This window comes from Prionailurus viverrinus, chromosome E2 (genome assembly GCF_022837055.1).
Source record: "Prionailurus viverrinus isolate Anna chromosome E2, UM_Priviv_1.0, whole genome shotgun sequence".
Taxonomy (NCBI): Eukaryota; Metazoa; Chordata; class Mammalia; order Carnivora; family Felidae; genus Prionailurus; species Prionailurus viverrinus.
This window is the reverse complement of record NC_062575.1, coordinates 19377207-19399565: the sequence shown is the minus strand read 5'-3', so window position 1 is coordinate 19399565 and position 22359 is coordinate 19377207. Positions and strand designations below refer to the sequence as shown.

The following is a 22359-nucleotide window of genomic DNA, read 5'->3' as shown; positions in this document are numbered from 1 at the left end:
AGCCCAGCCAATGGGGGTGGCCAGACATTGCCGGAAAGGGACATAGCCTCAGGGAGCCAGCTCTGGGCCTGGTTTCAGTTCCGCCTTCTTCCCTTGGTGCCAGGGGAAACAGAGACGGGGCAGTAGGAGGCCCAGAAGTACACAATGTTTTATTGAAAAAAGTAAGGCCTCAGCTGGACAGTTCCATTGCGCTTTGCTCCGTGGGGGTCCCTGCCCACAGTAGCCTGAGCCAGATCTTCCTGCAGGTGGGCTGGGCTAGACCCCCCTCCCTCACCACCCTTCCCCTCCTCTCTGATGGTGACATCCAAACAATAAATATGCAATAAATAGCATTCCTGGGCAGGCTGCCTTCAAATCCCACATCAGCTCCCACCAGTCCTCTCCTGGGGTGCTGGATGGGAAAGTCCCCAAACCCCTCAGGGTCCGTCAGTACCTTGGATCCTTCTCCATTGCCAGGCCCAGTCCCAGTCTCCAAGGAGACCTAGCAAAGCTGGGTCCGGGGCAGGGCCAGGCAAAGCAGGGCTGGTGGGTGGGTGCTGGGAGGGGGCTGTTACCCTGGACACCTCCACTCTAAGCCGCAAGTGTATATGAGGCTCAGGAGTAGATGGTGATCACTTCACGGCCACCGCCACGCACCAACAGCACACGCTCAAGGCCTTCGGTCAGCACCTCCAGGAACTCCATGTCTGTAGAGCATCAGGTCAAGGAGGCAGCACCAGGACCAAGGGCACCCAGGGAAATCTGGCCTACTAATCAGGGCTGGGGTAAGCTCTCACCCCCTCATCTAGAGAGAAGAGCTCCTGGCCTGACCTCCTGTGTGTCCACCTCCCCACTGCCTGCCTCTCCACAAAAGGATACAGTTCTCATCACCTTCGCTGTTCTTGGGTGGGCCAGGCATGTTCAGTAGGACCAGGCGGGCATCGTGGGAGCGAGTGACAATGACTTCATTGAGCTTCACAGCGGTGTGCATGCGCCGCACATTGGACTGGTCCCTGCAGGTAATGCAGCTGATCGTGGGCCCCACCTCTGGCCCCCCCAAAGACTGTGTACGGCCCCATCCCACACCCACACTCCAGTGTGGTTGGGTCCATTCTTGCTGCACTCACGGTTTAATATGCACCAGCTCCCGGAAATTGTCAGGGGCGTGGCTGGGGTCCCAGGACTCAGCTGCCATGTACTTGTCCCGAGTCCATGTCATCTGGATCTTGTCAGCCCCAGCTGCAGAGTCATCTTCCTCGTCCGAGTACAGGCTCTCCAGGCGCAGGGCTGAGTGCCGGTCCTTGACCAGCTGGGCCTGAGGAAAATCAGAGGAGGTGGCCTCAGTTCCATGGGAAAAGGGGGGCCTCATTCTGATGTCCCAAACTAATGGTGTCTCCAAAGGCCTGACCTGCCACCCACCCCTGCCCCAAACAAGAAAGCCACTGACTTCTCGCTCCCGCTCTGTCTTGGTCAGCCTCATCTGCCGCAGCATCTGGGACCGCTGTTCCATCATTAGTGTCCGCTCATAGGTATATGCAGAGATGTCGCTGTTATGCTAGGGAGAGAGTGGGCCATGAAGAATGGGCTGCATGGGACAGGGTATCCACAGGGCCACAGGGGCAGGTGACTCACCATCTCTACCACCTCCACCTCTGCCTCAAGGCGTAGGTGGTACAGGAAGATGGCCAGATCCTTCTTCATCTGGATGCTGTTGTCATCCATCTGGGCCACCGTAAAGATGCGCATCCGGCACTTCCTCCACACCTGTGGCACGGGAGCAGGTGGGTGGTTTAGTCACATCCCACCCCTCCAAGGGCCCAGCGCTTGCCACCAGGGCCCACCCACCAGGCCCACCTTGTGCTGGCGCAGCAGAAAGGGCAAAAGCATAAGCATGCCACCGTCGTGCACAATCCACCACACGTCAATGTGGCCCTCTAGGTAGCGCTCATGGTTGCTGGGGTAGAAGGCGATGTTCTTGGGCACGAGCAGGGCCAAGTGCGCTGCTGTGGTGCAGCGCACGGTGTCTGGGGAAGAAGGCCACTGCTGACTGCCAGCCCATGGCCCTCTGGCCTCTGCCCTCACCTGATCCCCAGCCCCTCTCCCACACAGCCGAGCCCAGGACCTATCTTTCCCATCACAAACCAATAAAGGTCTTCCAGGCACGTGGGTCCTCGCTCTGTCGCCAGCCATAGGGCCAGCCCAGCACCACAGAGTTATGCCTCATGCCACCCAGGCCACAAGACTGGATGAGGTGGGCCAGCCCCTCTCGCACCTTGCTGGCTACCACCACCTGGCAGAAGCCCTTCACCTTCTCAATCTCCATCATATTCTTGATTGTCTGTAGGAAACATACCAGGGTCAGAAGGCGAGGCCATTAGCGTTCCCTCTCCTGGGTTCCCTCCCAACAGAATGACTTGGAGGTGCGGGTGGGGGAGGAGAAGGAGGTAAGCTGCCCACCCAGAGGCCGTGTTTTTAAGATGGGACAGCCATACCCCCTTGCTCCAGCTCTCACGTGGCAGCAGTGCAGTCCACCTGGCTGGTCAGGATTAGTCCCCTTCTCCTAGGAGCCAGCTGCAGCCCAGACACCTCTAGTCAGCTCCCCACCCCCTACAGCAGGCACCTGCTCAGCAGCCTGGGCCTCGCCATAGCTCTCCAAGAAGCTGCCCTGGATGACAGAACCGACGATGGTCAGGCCCTTGCCAGCCTTAAGCTGGGAGGCGAAAGTGAGGAGCCGTGGGTACTTCACGTGAAGGTCCTCGTCTAGCTTCAGCAGCACCAGCAGCTGAGGCCTGCAGTGGCCAGATGGGGAGCCTGAGACCTGGGCCAGAGGTTGCCAGGAAGCCCCTCTTCTTCCCTTCTCACCTCACATGCCCCCACCAGTGTGAGTAGCAGGGATCCAAGGGCACCACTGACAACCCCAGGACAGGGAACATGGACTAGGGAGGGAGAACCAGCACCTCTTGACCCTCCCACCCTCACAGCAACCCCCTGAGTACCTTGAGTGGCTCCTGTCAGTCTGGATGTGAACTCACCGCCAGTTCTTCGTGTGAGGAGGCCCCTCCTCTAGCCGTAACAGTGCATAGCGGGCAGCACTCAAGGACAGCCCTCGGATCCCATCACCCCACTCCTTCTCGGCCCTGCAGGGGCCAACCACAAGCTGATGAGCCCCAGGCCCACCCGTGGGATTCTGTCCATGTGTATATGAGATGGAAGGCAGCCAGCCCCCCGAGTCACAGACCCCCAGCCCCACACCCATGGTGGCTAGTGAAAGATGCCTCAGCTCCCCCAAACCCAGCATACAGACTACCCCACTTGTCCCAGCCAGGTGGCAGCCCCGCACTCACCCTTGGTATTCAATGTACTTGTAGATCATGCCCGCAATGAGCATGGCAACCAGGGCATAGTACCAGGAGGAGACAAACATAAGGGCCAGGCAGAGGCTCATGCCCAGGAAGGATAGCGCCCTGGACCAGAGTGGGGAAGGGCCAGAATCAGGAAAGATCAGTAGGGCCCCAAGCCAAGCCTCCAACCCCCCAATCTCTCACCAATAGCAAACACTGTCCCCGAAATTCAAACTCCATCCTGGATGGGGCTCCTAGCTTCCCTCAAAGTTCTTGTGTCAGAGGACTTGGCTCAGAGGTCCAGCTGGCACTTACCAGTGATAGTACTTGAACCGTGGCCGCCAATTGGGTGTCCTTAGGAGTGTCTGCACAGCGCAGGCCAGGTTCACAAACAGGTAACACATCAGAAAGAACCTGCAGCACAGGGAAGAGTTGGTACAGAGCGGCCTCCTTGGGATCCAGGTGCCTGATATACATGATCTTCCCCAGGCTGGAGCTGAACTAGGAACTGAGTGTCAAGGCCCTGCCCTATGTGGGCTCAGCCAGGTCTCCTCAGCCTCACAGCCTGAGGCAGATGGGACTTCTGTAAGGGCATCCACAGAGCCAGGTCTTAGAGGACGGGCAAGTGTCCACAGGTTGACAAGGTGGGAAGGTGGGCTGTAGGCAGGGGGAACAGCGGAAAGGATGGTGCTGAGGACTGCTCAGTGTCTGGAGATGGCTGGACAATATTCAGGCCTCTGGCCTGGGTGACCAGTTGGATGAGGGGGCTGTCATGAGTGTGGAGAAGAGAACCTCAAGGGAATACAAAAGGCCATTTGGCATACACTGAACTAGAGATGCTTGAGGGATACCGTGGTGGGTGTAGGAGACTGGGACATGGGCAAGGCCTGCTGCGTGAGCCCTTCAGCTGGCTGGAAAGAAAGGGCAGACAAGAAGGCAGGAAGTCTTACTAGAGAGGGCAGGTCAGGGGCAGAAACCCCCAGAAGGGGGAAATGGTCAGTCCCATTAGGGCTGCAAGGAAGAGCCACCTGATAAAGGCTGAGATACATGCTCTGGCTTGGGCAGTGAGGGGTCACCACCCTATGACGGTGGCAAGAACAGTTTCAGGTGTGCATTTATGCACTGGTGGAGCTGGGCTGCAGTGGGGAATAAGAGAAGACTGACTTTGGCAGGCCTGGCTGAGGCTGGGGGGGCTACCTCCAGGGGGAAGGAGGACCTTTCAGGCCTATAGGTTGACTGGGGCAGTGAGTAGTAGTCCTGTGATAACCGAGCAAGCAAGAGGGAACATGGGCAATAGAATGAGATGTGTGAGGAGAAATGGAGTAGCCACTGGCAGAGGTGAACACAGTAACCACATGAGCTCTGCCTCAGGGATCCCCAGAAATTGCCACCTGCTGATCACCTCCCGCAGGGCACTGGGGATCTCAAATGCCCAGCCGACTACAGAACTTTTAAAAGCAAACAACTTCTGGGGCACCTGGGTGGCTCAGTTGGTTGAGCGTCTGACTTCGGCTCAGGTCATGATCTCACAGTTCGTGGATTCGAGGCCCGCATCGGGCTCTGTGCTGACCGCTCAGAGCCTGGAGCCTGTTTCAGATTCTGTGTCTCCCTCTCTATCTCTGCCCCTCCCCTGCTCACGTTCTGTCTCTGTCTCAAATATAAACATTAAAAAAAAATTAAAAATAACAAAGTAAAAGCAAACAACTTCTAAAACAGATGGGTGGAGCAGTGGTGGCTTCCTCAAGGCACTAGGCACTAGGTGCTTGCTGTGTCCGGGAGGGGAGGGCTCTGGCTGTTCGCTCTGGGAGTCTCCCACGGAGGAGTGTGGGACCTGTTGGTCTCTGTAAAACTCCTGCATAAGTGCCAGGCTCACTCCTGCATGTAGAGGTAGGCTGCGTTCTGCCATGCATACTTCTCCCCATACAGCCTGACACGTCTCCCAGCTGCATCCTCAACACGAGACAGAGTCATAGGGAGGTGCTAGGGCCCTTGGCTGAGGGATGGAGCCCTTCCCAAGACCATTCCCCTGTCCTGCCCCCCAGCTCACATGGATAGAATGGGGGCCACCATGTCAAGGGAAGCGATGAGGATGCCCAGCTCAGCAATGAGTGCCGTCAGGAGGAGTGCCCACGTTGGTTCACCATTTGCCTTTCCATGGCCAAATACCTGCATACACCAGAGTGAGCAGGGTCAGTGAGGGAAGAAGCTGGTCCCATCACCCCCATCCCACACTTTGGGCCATAAGCCACAGCCTGGCCTCCATCATCCCCAAGTTCCCCCTCTGGGGCTCAGGTCACACCCACGCCTGTCCCGATAGGTACAAGTATCTCTCCCCTCCCATCTCTCCGGGCCTCTCTGTTATGGATGAGCCATAGACAGGCCCTGAGGATTATGGCCACAAGGAGCTCTGCCAACATCAGGGCAGGGCCAGGGTAGCCCTCAGCAACTTCCCATGGAAGGTTACGTGGCCCTGGGGCCACCAGAGGCCCCACCACAGGCCCAGCAGGATGAATGCATCCATATCCACTACCCCTCTACCCCAGCCAGTGTGAGAGACCCGCAGTACCCAGGCTATGGGGGAGTGCAGATGGGCTCACCCTGAGGAAGGGAATGATGTTGTCCTTGGCGATGGCCTGCAATAGGCGTGGTGCCCCAGTGAGGCTTTGTAGGCCGGCACCACAAGTTGAGAAGAAGGAGCCGATGACGATGACCCAGGGCGAAGGCCAGGCCAATGTGCCCACCACCAGGTTCCTGCTGACGCCATCACCGTACCTGCAGGGGCCAGGCTCAGGCCATGCTCCAGGCAAGGAGCCCCCAAGCCCTGGGTGGGGCTGCCCAGAGCGAGGGATGTCAGCAGTCAGGAAGGATGGCTATGGTGGGCAGAGCTCTGGCCCCTCAGCAGAGAAGGCTAGTCCACCAGCCCCTATCCTCTCCCTCAGCCCAGCCCTGGTCCTGATGTCACCATCCTCTCAGAAGAAAAAGTCCTGGTGGGGCCGGACTCACCTGGTGGCACAGACCACCATTGGCAACCAGCAGCCTGAGGACATGTGTGGGACCACGCGCACGAGGGGAGCTGGTGTCAGGGCAGGCAAAAGCTGAGCCCCCTGCCATAGGGAGGGGCCCAGGTCACTCACTTGTCCCGGAGTACCACACCCTCGATGCAGGCGCCAAAGAGAACCACGCTGCTGAAGTCTGCAGCTGTGTCAAGGAAAGCTAGGCCTCTGCTGCCACTGTTGTCCCCACTCATTCCCCACACAGAACCCACACGCCCCTTGTCCTAGCCTTAACCTGTAGACGCAGCTGAGGATTTCGTGTTGTGCACACACCCCTCAAGCGCATGCACGTGAAGAGTAAGGTGTGTATGTGTCCACACGTGTGTGGTATGTCTGTGAGTGCCAGCTGGTAACTTACACATAGGCGAGTGCCTCCCGCTCCCCTCCCCGCCCACTCCAGGCCCGGGAAAGGATACACACAAGGGAGGTCGTAACAATGGCCAGAATGGTCCCCACAGGAATGGACTTCTGGGCATCCCGGAGGTCCCCGGAGCGGTTTGAGCCAGCCATAATGCCTCCAAAAACAAGACATCCTCAGGGGCTCCCCCGGGAGACAGGGCAGGGCTGGGTGGGTGGGCAAGAAGTACTCACCTGTTACGGAGGGAAAGAAGATGCCGACCAGCACGGTGAAGGATGTGGCGATGTCAGCCACCACATACAGGGGCAGGCTCTCCTTCAGGCCAAGGGCATCTGTGGAAGGCAGTCCGTGCTTCTCCACGACCTCGCCCTTCTCCAGGTAGGCACTCCACAGGTTTTCTGTGGGGGCAGCAGTATCACTACCGCAGCCCCACTTACTTCCCAGGGGCAGTTTGGGGCAGCCCAGCCAGAGGCTGCAGATGTGAGAGGCTCTGGGGGTTCAGGATGGGGTGGGGTAGCATCAGCCACAGGGAAGGAGCTCTTCTGGCTAGAGGTCTGACAGGCAAAGGTGGCTGAACCACCATCGGCCAGAGCGTCACCACTGCCTGCCTCCTAGACAGAGGCCCTTTATGGCTCTTGTGAGAACAATCCCAGGCAGCGTCAGGGGCTGGTGACTGGGGAGAGGGGCTGCCAGAACTTTCTGGGGGCTGCTGCATGCCTGGGATACTGGCCAAACAGGCTCTTTTCACTCAAAACCTAGCTGCCAGGAGCCAGGCTGAGAGGACACTGCTGGGCTGGGAAGGCAGCCAGACCTGCCCCCCTTCCTGAGCTGGCCACACAAGGACAGCTCTGTGCTCTACTGCCTGCCTCCTGCTGAGCCTGTGGGTCAGAAGCAGGAGGATGGGAGGGAGGACGCACCCTGGAGCACACCAGCAGCCGCACCAGGGATGCCAGGGATCTCGGTCACATTGTTGACCAGGAAGTAGGGGTCACAGGAATCAGTGGTAAGGTTGGGGCTGTGGCAGAAGAGTTTCCATAGCTGGGTGGCCACTGTCTCATTGTTCACCATGGCCGTCTTGGCACAGACGTCAAACTGGTCCCGGGACAGGGTCCTGTTGCCCAGCATGCACACTCTGTGGGGGGGGGGGGGGGGGAGCAGAAGCATCAGCACCTGCTCAGCTAGAGGCCCATCCTGCAGTCTCAGGACTCATGGCATCAAAGGCCACTACTTGGGAGGAATGTCAGTGCAATGTCTGGAGGTATTCCCAGGTTACTTACGGAAACACAGGAGGGCCAAAAATTGACTTGATGCCCCCGGCATAGATGGACAGGATGGAGATGATCACACAGGCCAGGAAGAGTGAGGCAAATTTGTTCACATACTTGACACCAACAAACACCACTAGGGTCATGAAGGTCAGAAAAATGGTCCCATATACCCGCATATTATTCAAGGTGGCACTTGATGTATCATGAGCGCCCGCTGGGTAAAAAATGGCAGCTGGTGGGGCAATGTAGGTCTGAAACAAGACAGATAAAGAAAGTTCGATCTTCCTATTTGGAAAGTGAGTCCTGTCATTTTGGTTTTCTTTTTCCTTTAATATTCAGAAAAAGACACAAAAAAAACATAGTATATGAGTCCATTTATATGAAATGTCCACAATGTATAAATGTGATCAATGACAGAAAGCAAATTAATGGTTGCCTAGGGCTGGGGGGAATGGGGAGTGACTACCAACAAGTATGGGGTTTCTTCTTCTTGGGGGGATGACAATGTTCCAAATTCGATTGTGGTGATGGTTGCACAATTGTGAATATACTAAAAACCATTAACTTGTATACTTTAAATAGGTAGTGAATCATATGGTATGTGAATTATATCTTAATAAAGCTATTATTTAAAAAAAAAAGAATTCAGGGGCGCCTGGGTGGCTTGGTCGGTTGAGCGTCTGACTGGCTCAGGTCATGATCTCGCGGCCCGTGGGTTCGAGCCCCGCGTTGGGCTCTGTGCTGACCGCTCAGAGCCTGCAGCCTGTTTCAGATTCTGTGTCTCCCTCTCTCTCTGCCCCTCCCCTGTTCATGCTCTGTCTCTCTCTGTCTCAAAAATAAAATAAATGTTGAAAAAAAAGTTAAAAAAATAAAATAAAATAAAATAAAATGAATTCAGACACAGGAGACAACCTGAATAGCTAAGCAACCAACAAATAAACAGCCAACAATAATAAATGATAGTATTGGGTTGTGAGCCAAAGAATAAAACAAATATCCAGGAGTCCACACTGATATAAATACACGGTTAAATAAGTAAATGGGAGAGAGGACACATTTTCCTTAGAGAAAAAATCCAAATAATAAATGTAGGAATGTGGGAAATAGAAAAACAAAAAACAACCCCCCTCCCCTACCCCAGAAGAGATCCAGGAGCAGAGCCATTCTACAGGCAAAGAACCTGGAGGTGGGAGTAGCCAGGCAGTTCCTCTAAACATCTACTGTCTGGATCTCCAGGGGTGGGCACTGGTTACCCTGCACTCCCCACTACCCCTCCATCTCTTCTTCACCAGCTGGGGAAGTCCAGTGGGGAGGGAGAAGCTGAGTCAGAGCACACATGGGGCTCATGGAAGGGGCACTGGCCTCCAGACAAGGTCCTGTTCACCCTGGTTTAGGGATGAGGATAACATAGATCCTTGGCATAGAGCCCTGGGGGAGACAGACCTGGCCAGAGTCTACACAAGCCCAGGAAGTAGGCTCTGTATGATCACCAAGATCACTCAGTTAAATGCAACAGTTTACAGACCACCTGCTATGGCTGAAATATGCCCAGATGGGTGGAACACTTAGGGCCAAGGTGAAGGCAGCCAGGCCCCTTCCCTGCCTGGCCCAAACTGGTAAGGGTTGAAGGGGAGACTGGCGTGAGCACAGATCTTTCTCCCTCGAGAAGGCCTTTCATATTAGAAGCCCCAGACCTTGGCCAGAGGTGAGGGGAGCATGAGCAGCCTGAACCAATAGGAAAGGGACTACATGGAGAAGACCAGAATTGGCCAGAGCTTAGCCTAACTCACCAGCAAGATCTCAATGGCACCTAGGATGTACATGGCTGCAGCAAATGTTGTTCCCAGGTAGAAGCACAGGCCCACAGCGCCTCCAAATTCTGGCCCCAGCGAGCGGGAAATCATGAAATAGGAGCCCCCGGCTACAACAGAGAAAGTCAAGGCTGGTTCTTCTGTAAGGGGGTTTCCCCCAAGACAACCCCTCACAACCACCCAGCGTGACAGGGACTGTTTTTCCCACTTACAGATGGACAGAGGGTTGGGAGGTTTGCCCAAGGCTGTGTGGTTAGTAAGTGGCCAGGCTGGGGCTGAACCCCTCTCCCATCTGATTCCAACACCCAGCATGGGCCAGAAAAATGACTGCTTTGCTAGGGCAGCTCTAATCCACAGCAGTGCTCCAGTGCTGGCCCACTGTCCTCCAACTCCCTGCACTCGGGCCAGTCCCTACAGCCTCCTCTAGCTAAGTATGTCCCATCTCAGCCTGCCTTACCTTTCCCTAGGGCTGTGTCTGTTAGTCTGACCCCTCCAGACAAAGGCAAGGGCTGTGTTGTCATTTTTTTGTTCCCAGGGCCCAGCACAGGGCCTGCCACCATGCTGTAATCCTAACTCTAGGATCTTCTCCTTAAGGGACTGACAGGGTTGTGAACAGAGATCTGTGTGCAAAGCTGCTAATGACAGTGTTTACAACAGTGGAGAAATAGATCCCAAGAGTAGGAGAAAAATCCATATATATTAGGTACAGCTATAGGTATCCTATCAATCCTGTTTAAATAACCAAATAAACTGTTTCTAACTCAGGATGGTGGGATTACGGATTCTTTCAATTTTCTTTTAAATATTTTTCTTCATTTTCAAACCTTTTTATGGTAATCATATATTCCCTTTTTCCCCCTATTACTTTTACACGACTACTAATAAAGCTGTTATTAAAAAAAAAAAATCCAGACACAGAAGCCCACCTGAATAGCGAAGCAGCCAAAGTGAAACAGTTTGAAGAAATTATTCTTCAATATTCATTTGCAACAAAATAAATAACGATAGTGCTAGATTATGATCCAAAAAATAAAATACATATTCAGAAATCCACATCAGTGTAAAAAATAGTTGAATAGGGGCACCTGGGTGGCTCAGTTGGTTAAGCATCTGGCTCTTGATTTCTGCTGAGGTCATGATCTCAAGGTCCATGGATTCAAGCCCCAAGTTGGGCTCTGCACTGACACCATGGAGCCTGCTTGGGATTCTCTCTCTCCCTCTCTCTCTGCCCCTTCCCCGCTCATGCTCTCACCCTCTCTCTCAAAATAACAAATAAATTAAAACTTTTGAAAAAATGGTTAAATAGGGGTTCCTGGGTGGCTCAATCAGTGAATCGTCTGACTTCAGCTCAGGTTATGACCTCATGGCTCATGAGTTCGAGCCACACATTGGGCTCTCTGCTCTCAGCACAGAGCCCGCTTCAGATCCTCTGTCTCACATCTCTACCCCTCCCCCTATCATTCTCTCTCCCTTTCTCTCAAAAGTAAACATTAAAAAAAATTGCTTTTAATGGTTGAATAAGTAAATAAATGGGGTCTCTGAGAACTAAGTGCAATCTCATTATCCCTGCTGAAAATGAAAACCTTCTACATTGTCTATCCTATAATCCATAGTGTCCAGACTTTTGGTTTGGGCCACCCTATGTGTTCCATCATCTTCTTTGTCAGTCCCAGTATGCTTTAAAAAAATTACTTTTAAACTAAACAAACAAAACATAAAACATAACAGCAATCTCAAACTCTGTCAAGCAAGGATGCTCCTAAGTGTTGGCACCGTCAGAGTCAGCAAATATGCCCTCACCAGAGAACTATTTGGGGGGAAGGAGGGCGTGGCTTGGCAATGAGGGTTCCTGGGCATGTCAAGGCAGATCCTGGGCCCCTTCTTCCCATCAGGCTTGGGTGGCGCTTACCCACCTGGAACCACACCGTTGGTGGCGATGGCACTCATGGAGATGGCCGTCAGCAAAGTCTGTGGGAAGGAGGGCTTAGGTGAGCAGCTCAGCCGGGTGGGCTCTGTGAAGGGGCTGTGGCCCGCACCCCGGTGAGGATACTCACACAGCAGCAGCAGATGAGCACGACGAGGAGAGCCTGCAACACACCGGCCGTGCCCACCATCCAGGTCAGCCGCAAGAACAGGATAACCCCGAAGATATTCTGTAGGCAGGGCAAGTACACCCCCATTAGGGTGCCCATACTGGGTGCCTGTGAAGCAAAAAGGGAGGGGGGGAACAAAGAACATCAGGGGGTCTCAGGTGCACCATGGAAGGTCAGCCTCTGATCACTCAGAATCCCCTTATTCCCAGGGTGTTCTATCAGAGAATAGGTTGGAGAGGGAAATCCCAAGTGTAAGTCCTGGGAGCACAGGGCGGGTGGGTGACAGCTGGGGTCTCTATGTTGATTTCCATATATGAAGGTGTTTGGGACTGGAAAGGTACAAAACCTGCTTCTTTTCAAAACCCCACCTGTGAGCTTTTGAGCCTCACCTCCCCCTCAAGGTACTGCTCCCTTCCCTTCCTCTTTTCTGCTAAACTTCTGGAAAGAAAGGTCTGTCCTGATGCCCACCATCTCACCCAGCAGGTGTCATGTCACCCATGTCAGAGTCCAAGAAGTTGTCCCTGGGACTCCCTCTCCAGCCCTCAACTCCAGTCAACTCCAGTCCAGGTGGATACTAAGTCCTGCCCAGTCTGCCTCCCAAGCTGCCCTAAATCAGCCTGCCTTACTTCAGCCTCAGCCCCTTGAACCTGGGGCACTATACCTGTGGCACCCGGATGGTGCCTTCCGGTGCCTGTCGACCTCTCTACACTCCAGCCCACTCTGAGGCCGTAGAGGGTCACTGAATACCAAGTCCAATCTCATCATCCCTGTTGAAAACCCTTTGCATTGTCTCTCCTATAATCCACAGTGTGGGCCAGACTCCCCAGTTTGGGCCACCAGGTATGCCCCATCACCTTCTTTGACAGCTTCAGCCCCTGATGACAACGTGTGCTCATCTCTGCCTGGAAGGGTCAGTCCTGCCTCATTGCCTGGCAAACTCTTCAGTTACACCTTCAGGGGGCTTTAACTGTTACCCCTTCTGGGAATTTATCCTGGGTTGCCTTAGGTTGAGTTGGTACTTCCTCTTGCACCCCCTCAACACATCTGATACACTTTTCTAGCACAGTAGTCACTATAGGTCATGGTAACAGTTCACTCGAATGTCTCATGACCATAGCGGGTTATACTTGGTTTGTTTACTTTTCTATCATGAGTAGGCCCCAAAGGTACCCAGAAGGTGGTCCTGAGCCCAGTGAGTGGTGTCTTGGAAGGCCCCTGGGATAACGTGCTAGGAAAATCCTGCATAAACAATAAAAACTCAAGGTGAAGATCAGGTAAGGAAGGTCCAGTGGGCAAATCCAGGCAGGATTTCTCAACTTTCTAAGGGCAGAGTAGGGGCCAGCCAGGAGGCCAGGGCAGAAGCTGACACAAGAGGCAAGGCTAGCATCTTTTGAAAAACTGAGCCCCCACGAATGCAGCCTAGGGTAGCAGGGCCCTAAGAGCTTCCACCACAGACCCAGCAAGCTGGAGTGGGGTGGGAAAGAGAACTATGTGGCCACAGGAACTTTTCTGAAGGGTCCAGGCCTGGGGCAGGATCTCTGTGCAGTCTAAAGGGACCTCAGAAGAGCCTGGAAAGGCACAAGTAAAAACAAATGGTCCCTTGAACTGGTGACACCTTATCTGGGCCCTGAGCCCTTCACAGAGGCCCTGGACCACACACTGGATAGTGGCAGCTCCCAGCCCCACCCCCATTCTAAGCTGAGTCACTCTGGGGAAAGGGCAGTGTGGGAAAGGGCAGGGCCGGAAATGCTTTCTGCATCCCCAAATAACCTCTGGCAGCCTGCGAAGGTCATCAGGCCAGAGCCAGAGCAGCTGCCATGGAGAGGCTGCCTTGGGTCTGGTTGGGGGCCCACCCTTCCTGCTTTATGCCTCCTTTCATGATTGCCCTGCTCGGACCCATCCTGGGTGAGGACCACAGCTCAGTAGCTCCAACTCCCTAGATACCTGCTGACTCACTAGGGACTGGACCAGTCTTCTCCTTCCTCCATAGGAAAAGCCACTGGAACTGAGACAGTCTTGCTATCCTCCCACATCCTAACCCTAGGGCCAATAAGCTGGGCAGGTAAGCTGAAACTGAGCCCCAACATCCTGAAAGCCTCCTCATAAAGCTAAGGGACCATGACCCTTTACCAACCCAGACTTCCTTGTGACAGTCCTGTTGGGATGTGCACTAGCCTTTCTCAGGGACCTTTTTACTCCTCGTCACCAGCTCCCTGGACTTGGCCCTAAGGAACAAAGAGAGGCTCTTATCAAGGATTCTACCTCTCTCTCTCTCTCTCTCAATACATACATACATACATACATACATACATATATACATAAAATTTTAAAAAGAGGACACCTGAGTGACTCTGTTGGATAAGCATCTGACCCTTGATTTCGGCTCACATTATGGGATCAAGCCCGTTTTGGGATTCTGTCCCTCTCTCTCCCTCTGCCCTTGCCTTGCTCATGAGCTCTCTCCTTCTCTCTCTCTTTCAAAATAAAAAATAAAAAAAAAAATTTTTTTTTTTAAAGGATTCTACCATCCACTGCAGGCAACACTCTCAGAGGCTACCCCCTGCAGGGCTAAATAAGGATAGCCAGGGATACTCAGGGTTCTCTGCCATGTGCAGTCTAGAAAATGCCAGCAAAATCACAACCAGCAGGATAGGGTGGGGGTCCAGTCTGTGTGACCTCAAGATCTCAGCTGCCCTCCCTGAAGTGGGGGCTGGTTTGCCTCCTGGAGGAGTAAAGTGAGGGGTGCACAACGGCCTCATCTACCCTCTCCTTGGGCCACCCCTTCAAGGTCCACATTTCATGACCAGGTCTGAGGCTGGGTCCCCAGTTTATCCCAACCAAGAACTTCTTTGGTCTGCGCTGAACTCCAGCAAGAACACTACAGCTGGTACTAGCCAAACCCAACCTCCTTCTAAGTCACAGCTATTTCCCAAACCTCAGGGAGTCAGTAAGGGAGAAGGAGGGCTCCTTGCCTCCAAATTGAAAATGTAAAAAAAAAACCAAAACCCTCCAGTCTTCAGTTAAACTGAGCCCCGCCTATAGGGGAGCTGAGCAAAGACATGTAAAGTCATTCTGAAGAGAGAGGAGGGCTGGAGGGCCAGAGGCCTGGATAGCAATGGGGGATGGGGCCAGGAGAGGGATAGGGAAGCCCCAAGAGGCAGTGTTTTGTTCCAATCACCCCCCTAACCCTGGCACTCGAGGAACACAGGGGCTGTTGGAGAAGTCTGCCAATGGAGGCAACACAGTGATGGGTAGGTTTTGGTCACCTGGTTACACAGTCCCAATGGACAACCAGGTTCCTGATTCCCAAGGTAACGCCCTTATCTATCCTGACGGATGGAGCCAGAGCTCTGGCCTTCTGCGATAGTATAGCTCACGGTGAATCCACAAATCTGCCTTCTAGTGTACACAAGTATCTTGTCTGGCTGAGTCACCTTAGGTGAGTCACTTAACACCCCTGACACTCAATTTCCTTATCTGTAAACTAAGGGTGAAAGTAGCACGTTTCATAGCTTTATCGTAAAGATGACAGTGCAAGAACCCAAGTCCACTGCTAAGCATGATGTCACACACAGAGGTCAGAGAAAAAGCAGCTGTCACTCTCACTCACTATCATTGCTGAGGGCCTACCCGGCCCTCTGTCCCCTTCAGGGTCTCCTCTTTAGCCCACCCCTTAAAGCTTTCTTGAGCCCAAGGCACTCAGTGCCCATCATCCATGCTCACCATACCTGGTACCCACTTCCCCTGGGTTGCTCACAACTGCCAATTCCAGAGTGTTGAGTCAGTCTTCCTGGCAATGGCCCCTCTGCTGCCCCTGACCAGTTTACCTTGGCTGCTCTCCGGCGGGTGCCCTCCCCACTCTCAGCTTCCTCATGTTCCTTGGCGCCCTGTGTGAGGTTGGTGTAGCTGACGAGCTTGCCCAGGAGAGATGATACCTTTGGGCGGATGTCCAGCTCTTCCTGTAAACAGAGCCACAAGGTAATCTGGCAATGGGCCTGGCCAGTGCCAGGCTACCTGTGGTGGCCAGCAGCCTGGCCTCTGTCCCCTTGTAAGCCCTCAGGCAGGCCCGGGCCTGATGCCACTCTTGCCTGGGGAAGCCCAAGCCAGCCTACTGGGCAGGTGTGGGTGCCACACCCCAGCACGTGCCACCCAAAGACTCAGCCCAGTGACTGCTTCTCTCTGCCTCATCTTGGCTACAATCACTACCAGAGCATTTATGAAAAAGACCTGCCTCAGGGGTGAGGGCAGGGCAGGGCAGGCCTGGCAGACAGGCGAATGGCACACTTCATCCTGCCTGTTCTGCCTGGCTCCCTTCCAGCTATAAGTGGGCCTCTGGGACTCACGTCTGCCCTCAACTCTCCCATAAAAAAGTCATCACAGTGACCAAGGAAGCCAAAAGGGGGATGCCTGGAACAAGTGAAGTCTCTCTTATTTGCCCAAACCCTGAGCTGAACAGATGGTCTTACCCCCAGGCCCCAGGCCTTGTAACACACCTCAATCCCCAAGGTAGGATCCTGGCCCATCTTGGGGTGGAGCCAGGTCAAAGCCTTTGCTGCAGAAATTTGCTGCTTTCTAGGCCAGGAGGCCTTCCAGGGCTCAGGCTCCCCAACCGCCACCTGAGTCTAGGCTTTCCCTGTTCCTGCACCCTCCCCAGCACCGTAGGGCTACCTACGTCTTGCCCACATTTAGTTTTTCCCTGTCAGCTCCCTTCTGACCCCACACACAAGGAGAAACCGGTTTGGAGTGAGAAGTGAAGATGGAGATCTTTTGGGGCATGTGGAGATTGAGAAGCCCAGGAGATTCTCATGGGACAGTTAGCTGAATGTGTGTCAGAGTTTAGAGGCCTAAACCATGTCTTAAAAATCTCCATCCAACTTCTGAGTTTGAGTCTGAAAAGGATAAAACTCAAGTTCAGAGGCATAAAACTGGGAATGTTTCCAGACAGGTGTCCAATGAGGCTGCAGGTGTGGAGAGAGAAAGTAGATCCAGTAAGAAGGACCAGGCCTCTGTAAACACGAGGACAGAGTCAGCGGAGCCAACCAGAGAGGACAAGGAAGAGTTCACAGGAGAGGGAAGAAAGAGAAATACTGTGAGTAAAGGGGAAAAAAAGAAATCCTGAGGGGAGAAATCCTGACAGATGGTTACCTTGCTGAGGGGCTACGTGGAAATCACCCGTGGAGGCGGCGATGGTGTGGGACTGTGAGTGGCCTCTGGGAGAGCAGTTTCAGTTCAAAGGGCCAAGGGAAACAGACAAAGGGAGACTGAAGGAGGAGCCGAGACATTAGGTGACATAACTGTCCAGACTGCCTGCTTAGCTAAGGTCTGAGTTGTGAAAGGCTCCTGCCCCCACTCCCACCTGCCTGCCACACCTGTGGCCCAGAATGGCCCTTCAGCTACCTCAAACAGTGCCAGGTTCCTGTCGTAGTAGTCACTTCCTCTGGAAGCCTCCAAGGGACAAAGGAAAGGGCTGCTCTCTCTGTGGTTGCCATGTCCTGTGAAGAGAGAGGGGCAGAATCCCAGTTAGGGAATGCCTCCTGAGCCCCTAGCACACCAGCCCAACAAGCCAGCCCACAAAACATCATCTCTGTGGAGCACTTCAGGGGCCAGTGTTACCAGGCTGGGCCTCAGGCTCACCAGCATACCCTGCCAGCCTCCGTGAAGGGCCGGAATGGCCAGGGCGGTAAACGATCAACAGAGTGCGCATCATTTACCCTAGGGCATGGGTGAGAAGGCCCGAGGCATACTGGCACAACCACGTGTTAACGCTGAGGGGAGGAGCCAGCTTGGGGGGGCGTGGCCAGACTCTAGCCTGCCCTCAGACCACCCCCACCCCTGTGCCCCAACTCCTCTTTCCCAGGCCTATCTGGGATACCCAGCGTGCTAGGCGCCAAGGGCTCGGCGTCCTCAGGGCCTGACTGGGTGCTGCCTTCCAGATAAATGAAGCTACACGGGGCGCCTTCAGCTGCCATGGCCAGCGGGCCCCCTGCTAGCTATCCCACCATGCACCACGCGGAGGCGTCCTGGAGGGCAACCCGGGGCATGCTGGGAGGAGGGGCAAGGGCCGTCCAGCGGGCGGAAGTAGTTGCAAGAAGCCATCAAGGGTCTCCTAAGAAAGCCCTACCAAAGCCGGATTAGGTGGCTCTTGCACTGAGCAAGGGCTACTAGCGGGAGCCCTGTTGGTCTCCCTGTCCCCAGATCTCAGGGACTTGCCCCAGACTAGGTGCACGGCCATTACCAGCTTCCATGCACCCACCCTGGGGCTGGTCAGAGTGTCTCCTGCCAAGGAAACCTCCCAGAAAGGAGCCAGATGGGCTTTTTTTTTTTTTTTTTTAATAAACCTGACTCAAGTCTCAAAGCTTGTCTGTTTTTTCTGATTGCCCTGTTTTCCAAACTTTATCCTTTGTTAGTTTCGGTGGGTGACATTCCCAGTTTTCCACTGAGCAGGCAGAAGACATGAAGGACTCCTTTTCTAATCGTTAAATGCTTCCCCCCCCACCCCCTCCTCAAGACGGTATGGCAACTGCTGTAGTGCCTAGAGGCCTCATAGCAAATGGAAATCTCTCATCTTAGTTCAAAAGAGCCATGTTGGTGTTGGATGGCAATAACTGTGGCAGCAGTGTTAGCCTGGTGTCCATTGATGGAGGTGGCAACAGAATTGTCATTACCGACTCAGACTAGTGGAATGTTCCAGCCACGCACTGGCCATGCCTTGTTCTGTGAGAGCTATCTGTCAGCCTTCTCTGGTTAAATGCCCAAAAGTCACTTCTCTTGTTTGGAGCTAAGAATGCTGAATGATGCATCGTCCATCTGATATATCCTCTCGCCATTGGTATAAGGTTTAACTTGCCTTCTCCGAGGCGACAAAACTCAGTAGGTGCTGTACTATGGATTCTTTATGACCCAGAGACTGAGAAGTAAAGCGTGTCGATGACAATTTTCAGGGCAAAGTCAGCTCTTCCCTTCCCACAGCATGTGAAAACAGTACGTTGCCTCATTCAGTAACCTGGAGTAGCTAAGTGAGCCAAGCTGCTCAGTCTCATGAGCTACACGATTGTGTGTAGGTCAACGTCAACAACACAGTGACAAAGGCAGCGGGAGGTCAAGCCAGCCCACCGAGTCATGTTAAAGTAAAGCCTCAGGGGGTCATTTAGCTCCTCAGATGCCCTCTGACATTTGCCGTGCCCTTGATATTTGTTCAAGATCAGGATAAAGAGCCACAAGAAAAATCAGAAAACCTAGTAACAGTGCTCGTTATATTACTAGCCCTTCAGTGAGAAGCCCTCTGAAACGTACTCTTGGGTTTTGTGACCAAAAAACCAAACCAAGACAAAAGTGTCTGCCCTAAATGAATCAGATGCTTCATTTTGTCAGAAAATGGCAACTATAGAGCCCATCTTATTTCCCTTCGTGCACTGACTGCCAGGAATCTCTAAGCTAAATTTACTCTTTAGATGCAGTCACCATCTGTCTCATCTCATCCTTGCCCTCTTCCTCTTCATGGTTATGATCTGACAGTGACAGTCCTTTGGGGAGTCACTTTTGTTGCATTTATCTCTTCTGACCCTTTTGTGGAAGTAGGTTGGAAATAAATGATAAATTATGCTAAACTCATGCACTTCAGTCTATCCCACCACTGTTGCCTGTCTGTCTGAGGAAAACCGCACTAGTATCCAAAACCTGCAGAGTTCAGCATGTAGCAGTCCTCCCAACGTGCCTGTGAATACTCCTCCAAAATCTAGCCAATCCCTTGTCTTTTCAGCCATGACTCCAGAGTGGCTGAGAGCCCATCTAAGAGTTGTGTTTAGTCCTCACAGCAACACTTCAGTAGATACCATTTGCCCCCTTTTAGTAACAACGAAATAAGGCTCAGAGAGAGTCAGAGACAAGGTCACCGAGTGAGAGGGCCCAAATCTGGGTCCCAGGATCCACTAGAACCAGGTGAGAGCTAACCTTCAGGTTTCCTACTCCTACTCTGGGTCCCAGTTCATCCCAGGGTGCGCTATAAGCCTTTAACTAGAGAAGAGTGACTGGGGATTGCAATTTGCCTGGCTTCGATTCCAGAACCTCCTTCTGTGTGACCCCAGGGCAATCTGCTTACCCTCTCTGTGCTGCTTTGGTTTCCTCTTCTATGAAGTAGAGATAAGTAACAGCCACTCTTCCAACTACCCAGATGCATCAGAAAAGGGACAATCTGGCGCCAGTCATTCCTTGGATTTTCCCAAAGACTTGTTTAATGACAGCTCCAACAGAACTGTGGGAATGTGCAGGGACCTAAGCAGTGCCTGGATGTCTGTACGGCCTTAAGCTATTCCAAAAATTCCAGGGCAGGTCTGGGCATGCCTGCCAGGCCAAAGCTGCTCAAATACCAACCTGAGACCCCCAGTGAATCAGAGCATGGTGTGGGCCTTGGGGACTACCTGTGAGGTACACATATATGTGTGTCCTTACCAGCAGCTGTGAACACACCAGCTATAACTGGGGGCCCAGGTGAGATTCCTCATCCCCGTGCTCACAGGCATCTGCCAGAGGTACCCCTCTGGAAGCTCCCCACCCCTGCCCACAGGCCATAGTGGGCTGGATGAGAGGCCCATCTGCACCCCTTGGAGCAGAAGTAGGGGCCTTGAGAGATTCAGGTACCAGGTTGGTGTGGCCCCACGAGATGGATCTGAGGCTGTTTTGTGCCCTTTGACCCTTTGCAGTACCCACCAAGAAGGATCATAAGCACTCACCAGGGCGCATTGTGTCCCCCATACCGCAGACACAGCCAAGTTCTGGCTGCAAAGGAGCAAGAGAAGGAGGGGGATAGTGGGAGGAGCTCGTCCGGCTTGGAGGGACCTAGCAGGACGCAGCCAATGTGGCTCCAGGTCCCTCCAGACACCCTGAGAGGCCAAGGCGGGGCCAGAGGCTAGGCTCATTCTGCTGGCCCGCTGCTGCAAGGCTGATCCTAGGCTGATCCTAGGGATGCAGGCTGGCCCAGCCTTTGGGGGAGAAGAGCCTTCCAGAGCTAACAGGGAAGCAGGGGATGCTGGCTCTTGCTGACCACTGGAACAAGGCTCGGGGCAGGGGGTGGAGGTGGGGTGTGTGCATGCACACACCATCAAGCCTGTAAAACCTACATGTCCAGCAGCCCACACCACTGTCTGGTGCCATCTCCACACATAGCAGTCAAGTGTGAGAGCCACAGCTACACACTTGCACAAGCACATACATATGCTGCTACTATATGTACAGACACGTTTTCCAAGAGTGAGTCTCGGCAATGACAGCTCCCCCACCCCCACCCCTGGCCTCTCCTGGTGGGAGGTGGAGAAAGGGGTCTGGAGGGAGGCAGGAACCTGGGAGAAGGGGGGGGGGGGGTGGTAGATATACCTTTAAGCTCAGTTCTAACACCTAGGTTAAGAGGGTGCTGGAGTTTCTTAAGCCTGGGTTTGAATCCCTTGAGGCAAATTATATAACTGCTCCACTCTTCAGTTCACTCCTTCCTAAGTGTGAGTAACAGGACCCATCCCATGAGAGAAATTGGGAGGATTAAACGAGTTAATTCACGTGAAGCGCCTAGACAAGCCTGGTTCTGTGGAGTGCTCTACAGATGCCCACTGTACCTACAGCCCCAAGGTGGGATCAACACGAGTGCGCTCACAGGCAGTTAGCCATAGACCCCCTCAGGCAGGCAAAGCCTGGCGCCATACGGCTGGGGGAGGAGAGAGGGTAGGTTAGTCTCTGGGAAAGAGTCACTGAAGCGCAAATGGACAGGCGAGGCGAGAGGAGGCTGGGGGAGGTTCACAGAAGGTGGAGGAACTGGGGTCCGAGACGTGGCTGTGCTCCCAGCCGGGAAGGGCCAGAGATGGGGGTGCTCGGCGGTATTCACTATCCGGGCGGCCCCACTGGCCTGGCCTCCTTCGTCGGCCACGTCTGCAGCCCCCGCCCGCGGCCCGCATGGGAGGAGCTGGGGTGGGGAGGGCAGCCCAGCCGCGGGCGCCGGGGGCCCAAGGAAATAGTGTCTGCGCCCGCGAAGCGAGGGAGGTGGCGGCGGCGCAGGCTAACAAAAGTTGGGCCCGCATCGACGTGTGCTCTCACGGTTCGGATGTATGTGCGAGCGCGGGCCACGCGTGGCCCGCTCCCCTGCCCCCGCCAAGGCCCCCACCCCGCGCGCCCTCACCGTCCGAGTCCTCCCGCTCCGCGCGCTCCCCGTAGTCCACCCAACTGAGACCCTCGAGGTTGTCATAGTCGCCGCGCCTCGGCCCGTCCACCGGCACCACGGTGAAGTGAGGCATCGCGCGCGCTCGGCCCCGCCGCCCCGGCTGCCTGCCGGGCAGTCCCCGCCGCTCCCGGCCGCTGCGCCCCGCCCGCTCGCATTCCTCCCCGCTGCGCTCACTTCCTCCGCCCGCCCCCCGGGCCGCCCCTCGGGGGCGGGGAGCAGGAGGGGCTCTGGCCGGCTCCTCCCTGAGGGGGGTCT

At 54.3% G+C, this 22359-nt stretch overlaps 1 protein-coding gene across 3 annotated transcripts; it reads right to left on the bottom strand.

Moving 5' to 3' along the window:
* Nucleotides 1-134: 134 nt before the first annotated feature.
* SLC12A4 (solute carrier family 12 member 4) lies at nucleotides 135-22244 on the bottom strand. 3 transcript variants are annotated; one of them, XM_047836503.1, is made up of 24 exons: nucleotides 22063-22244; nucleotides 17301-17395; nucleotides 15731-15862; nucleotides 11865-12011; nucleotides 11724-11778; nucleotides 9790-9920; nucleotides 8009-8250; nucleotides 7649-7863; nucleotides 6965-7129; nucleotides 6790-6888; nucleotides 6455-6512; nucleotides 5918-6092; nucleotides 5368-5486; nucleotides 3636-3734; nucleotides 3324-3443; nucleotides 3012-3116; nucleotides 2600-2768; nucleotides 2122-2317; nucleotides 1834-2003; nucleotides 1612-1743; nucleotides 1427-1534; nucleotides 1107-1294; nucleotides 859-992; nucleotides 135-686 (listed from the first exon to the last, which is right to left on the bottom strand). In XM_047836503.1, the coding sequence occupies exons 1-24, from the start codon at nucleotides 22175-22177 to the stop codon at nucleotides 595-597; spliced, it is 3261 nt and encodes a 1086-aa protein (XP_047692459.1). In that variant the 5' UTR covers nucleotides 22178-22244; the 3' UTR covers nucleotides 135-594. The 3 variants fall into 3 exon arrangements, with proteins under 3 accessions (XP_047692459.1, XP_047692461.1, XP_047692462.1); XM_047836505.1 differs by lacking the exon at nucleotides 22063-22244 and adding an exon at nucleotides 20633-20669; XM_047836506.1 differs by lacking the exons at nucleotides 17301-17395; nucleotides 22063-22244 and adding an exon at nucleotides 14038-14128 and having other exon boundaries at nucleotides 15731-15763.
* Between the last annotated feature and the right edge of the window lie 115 nt (nucleotides 22245-22359).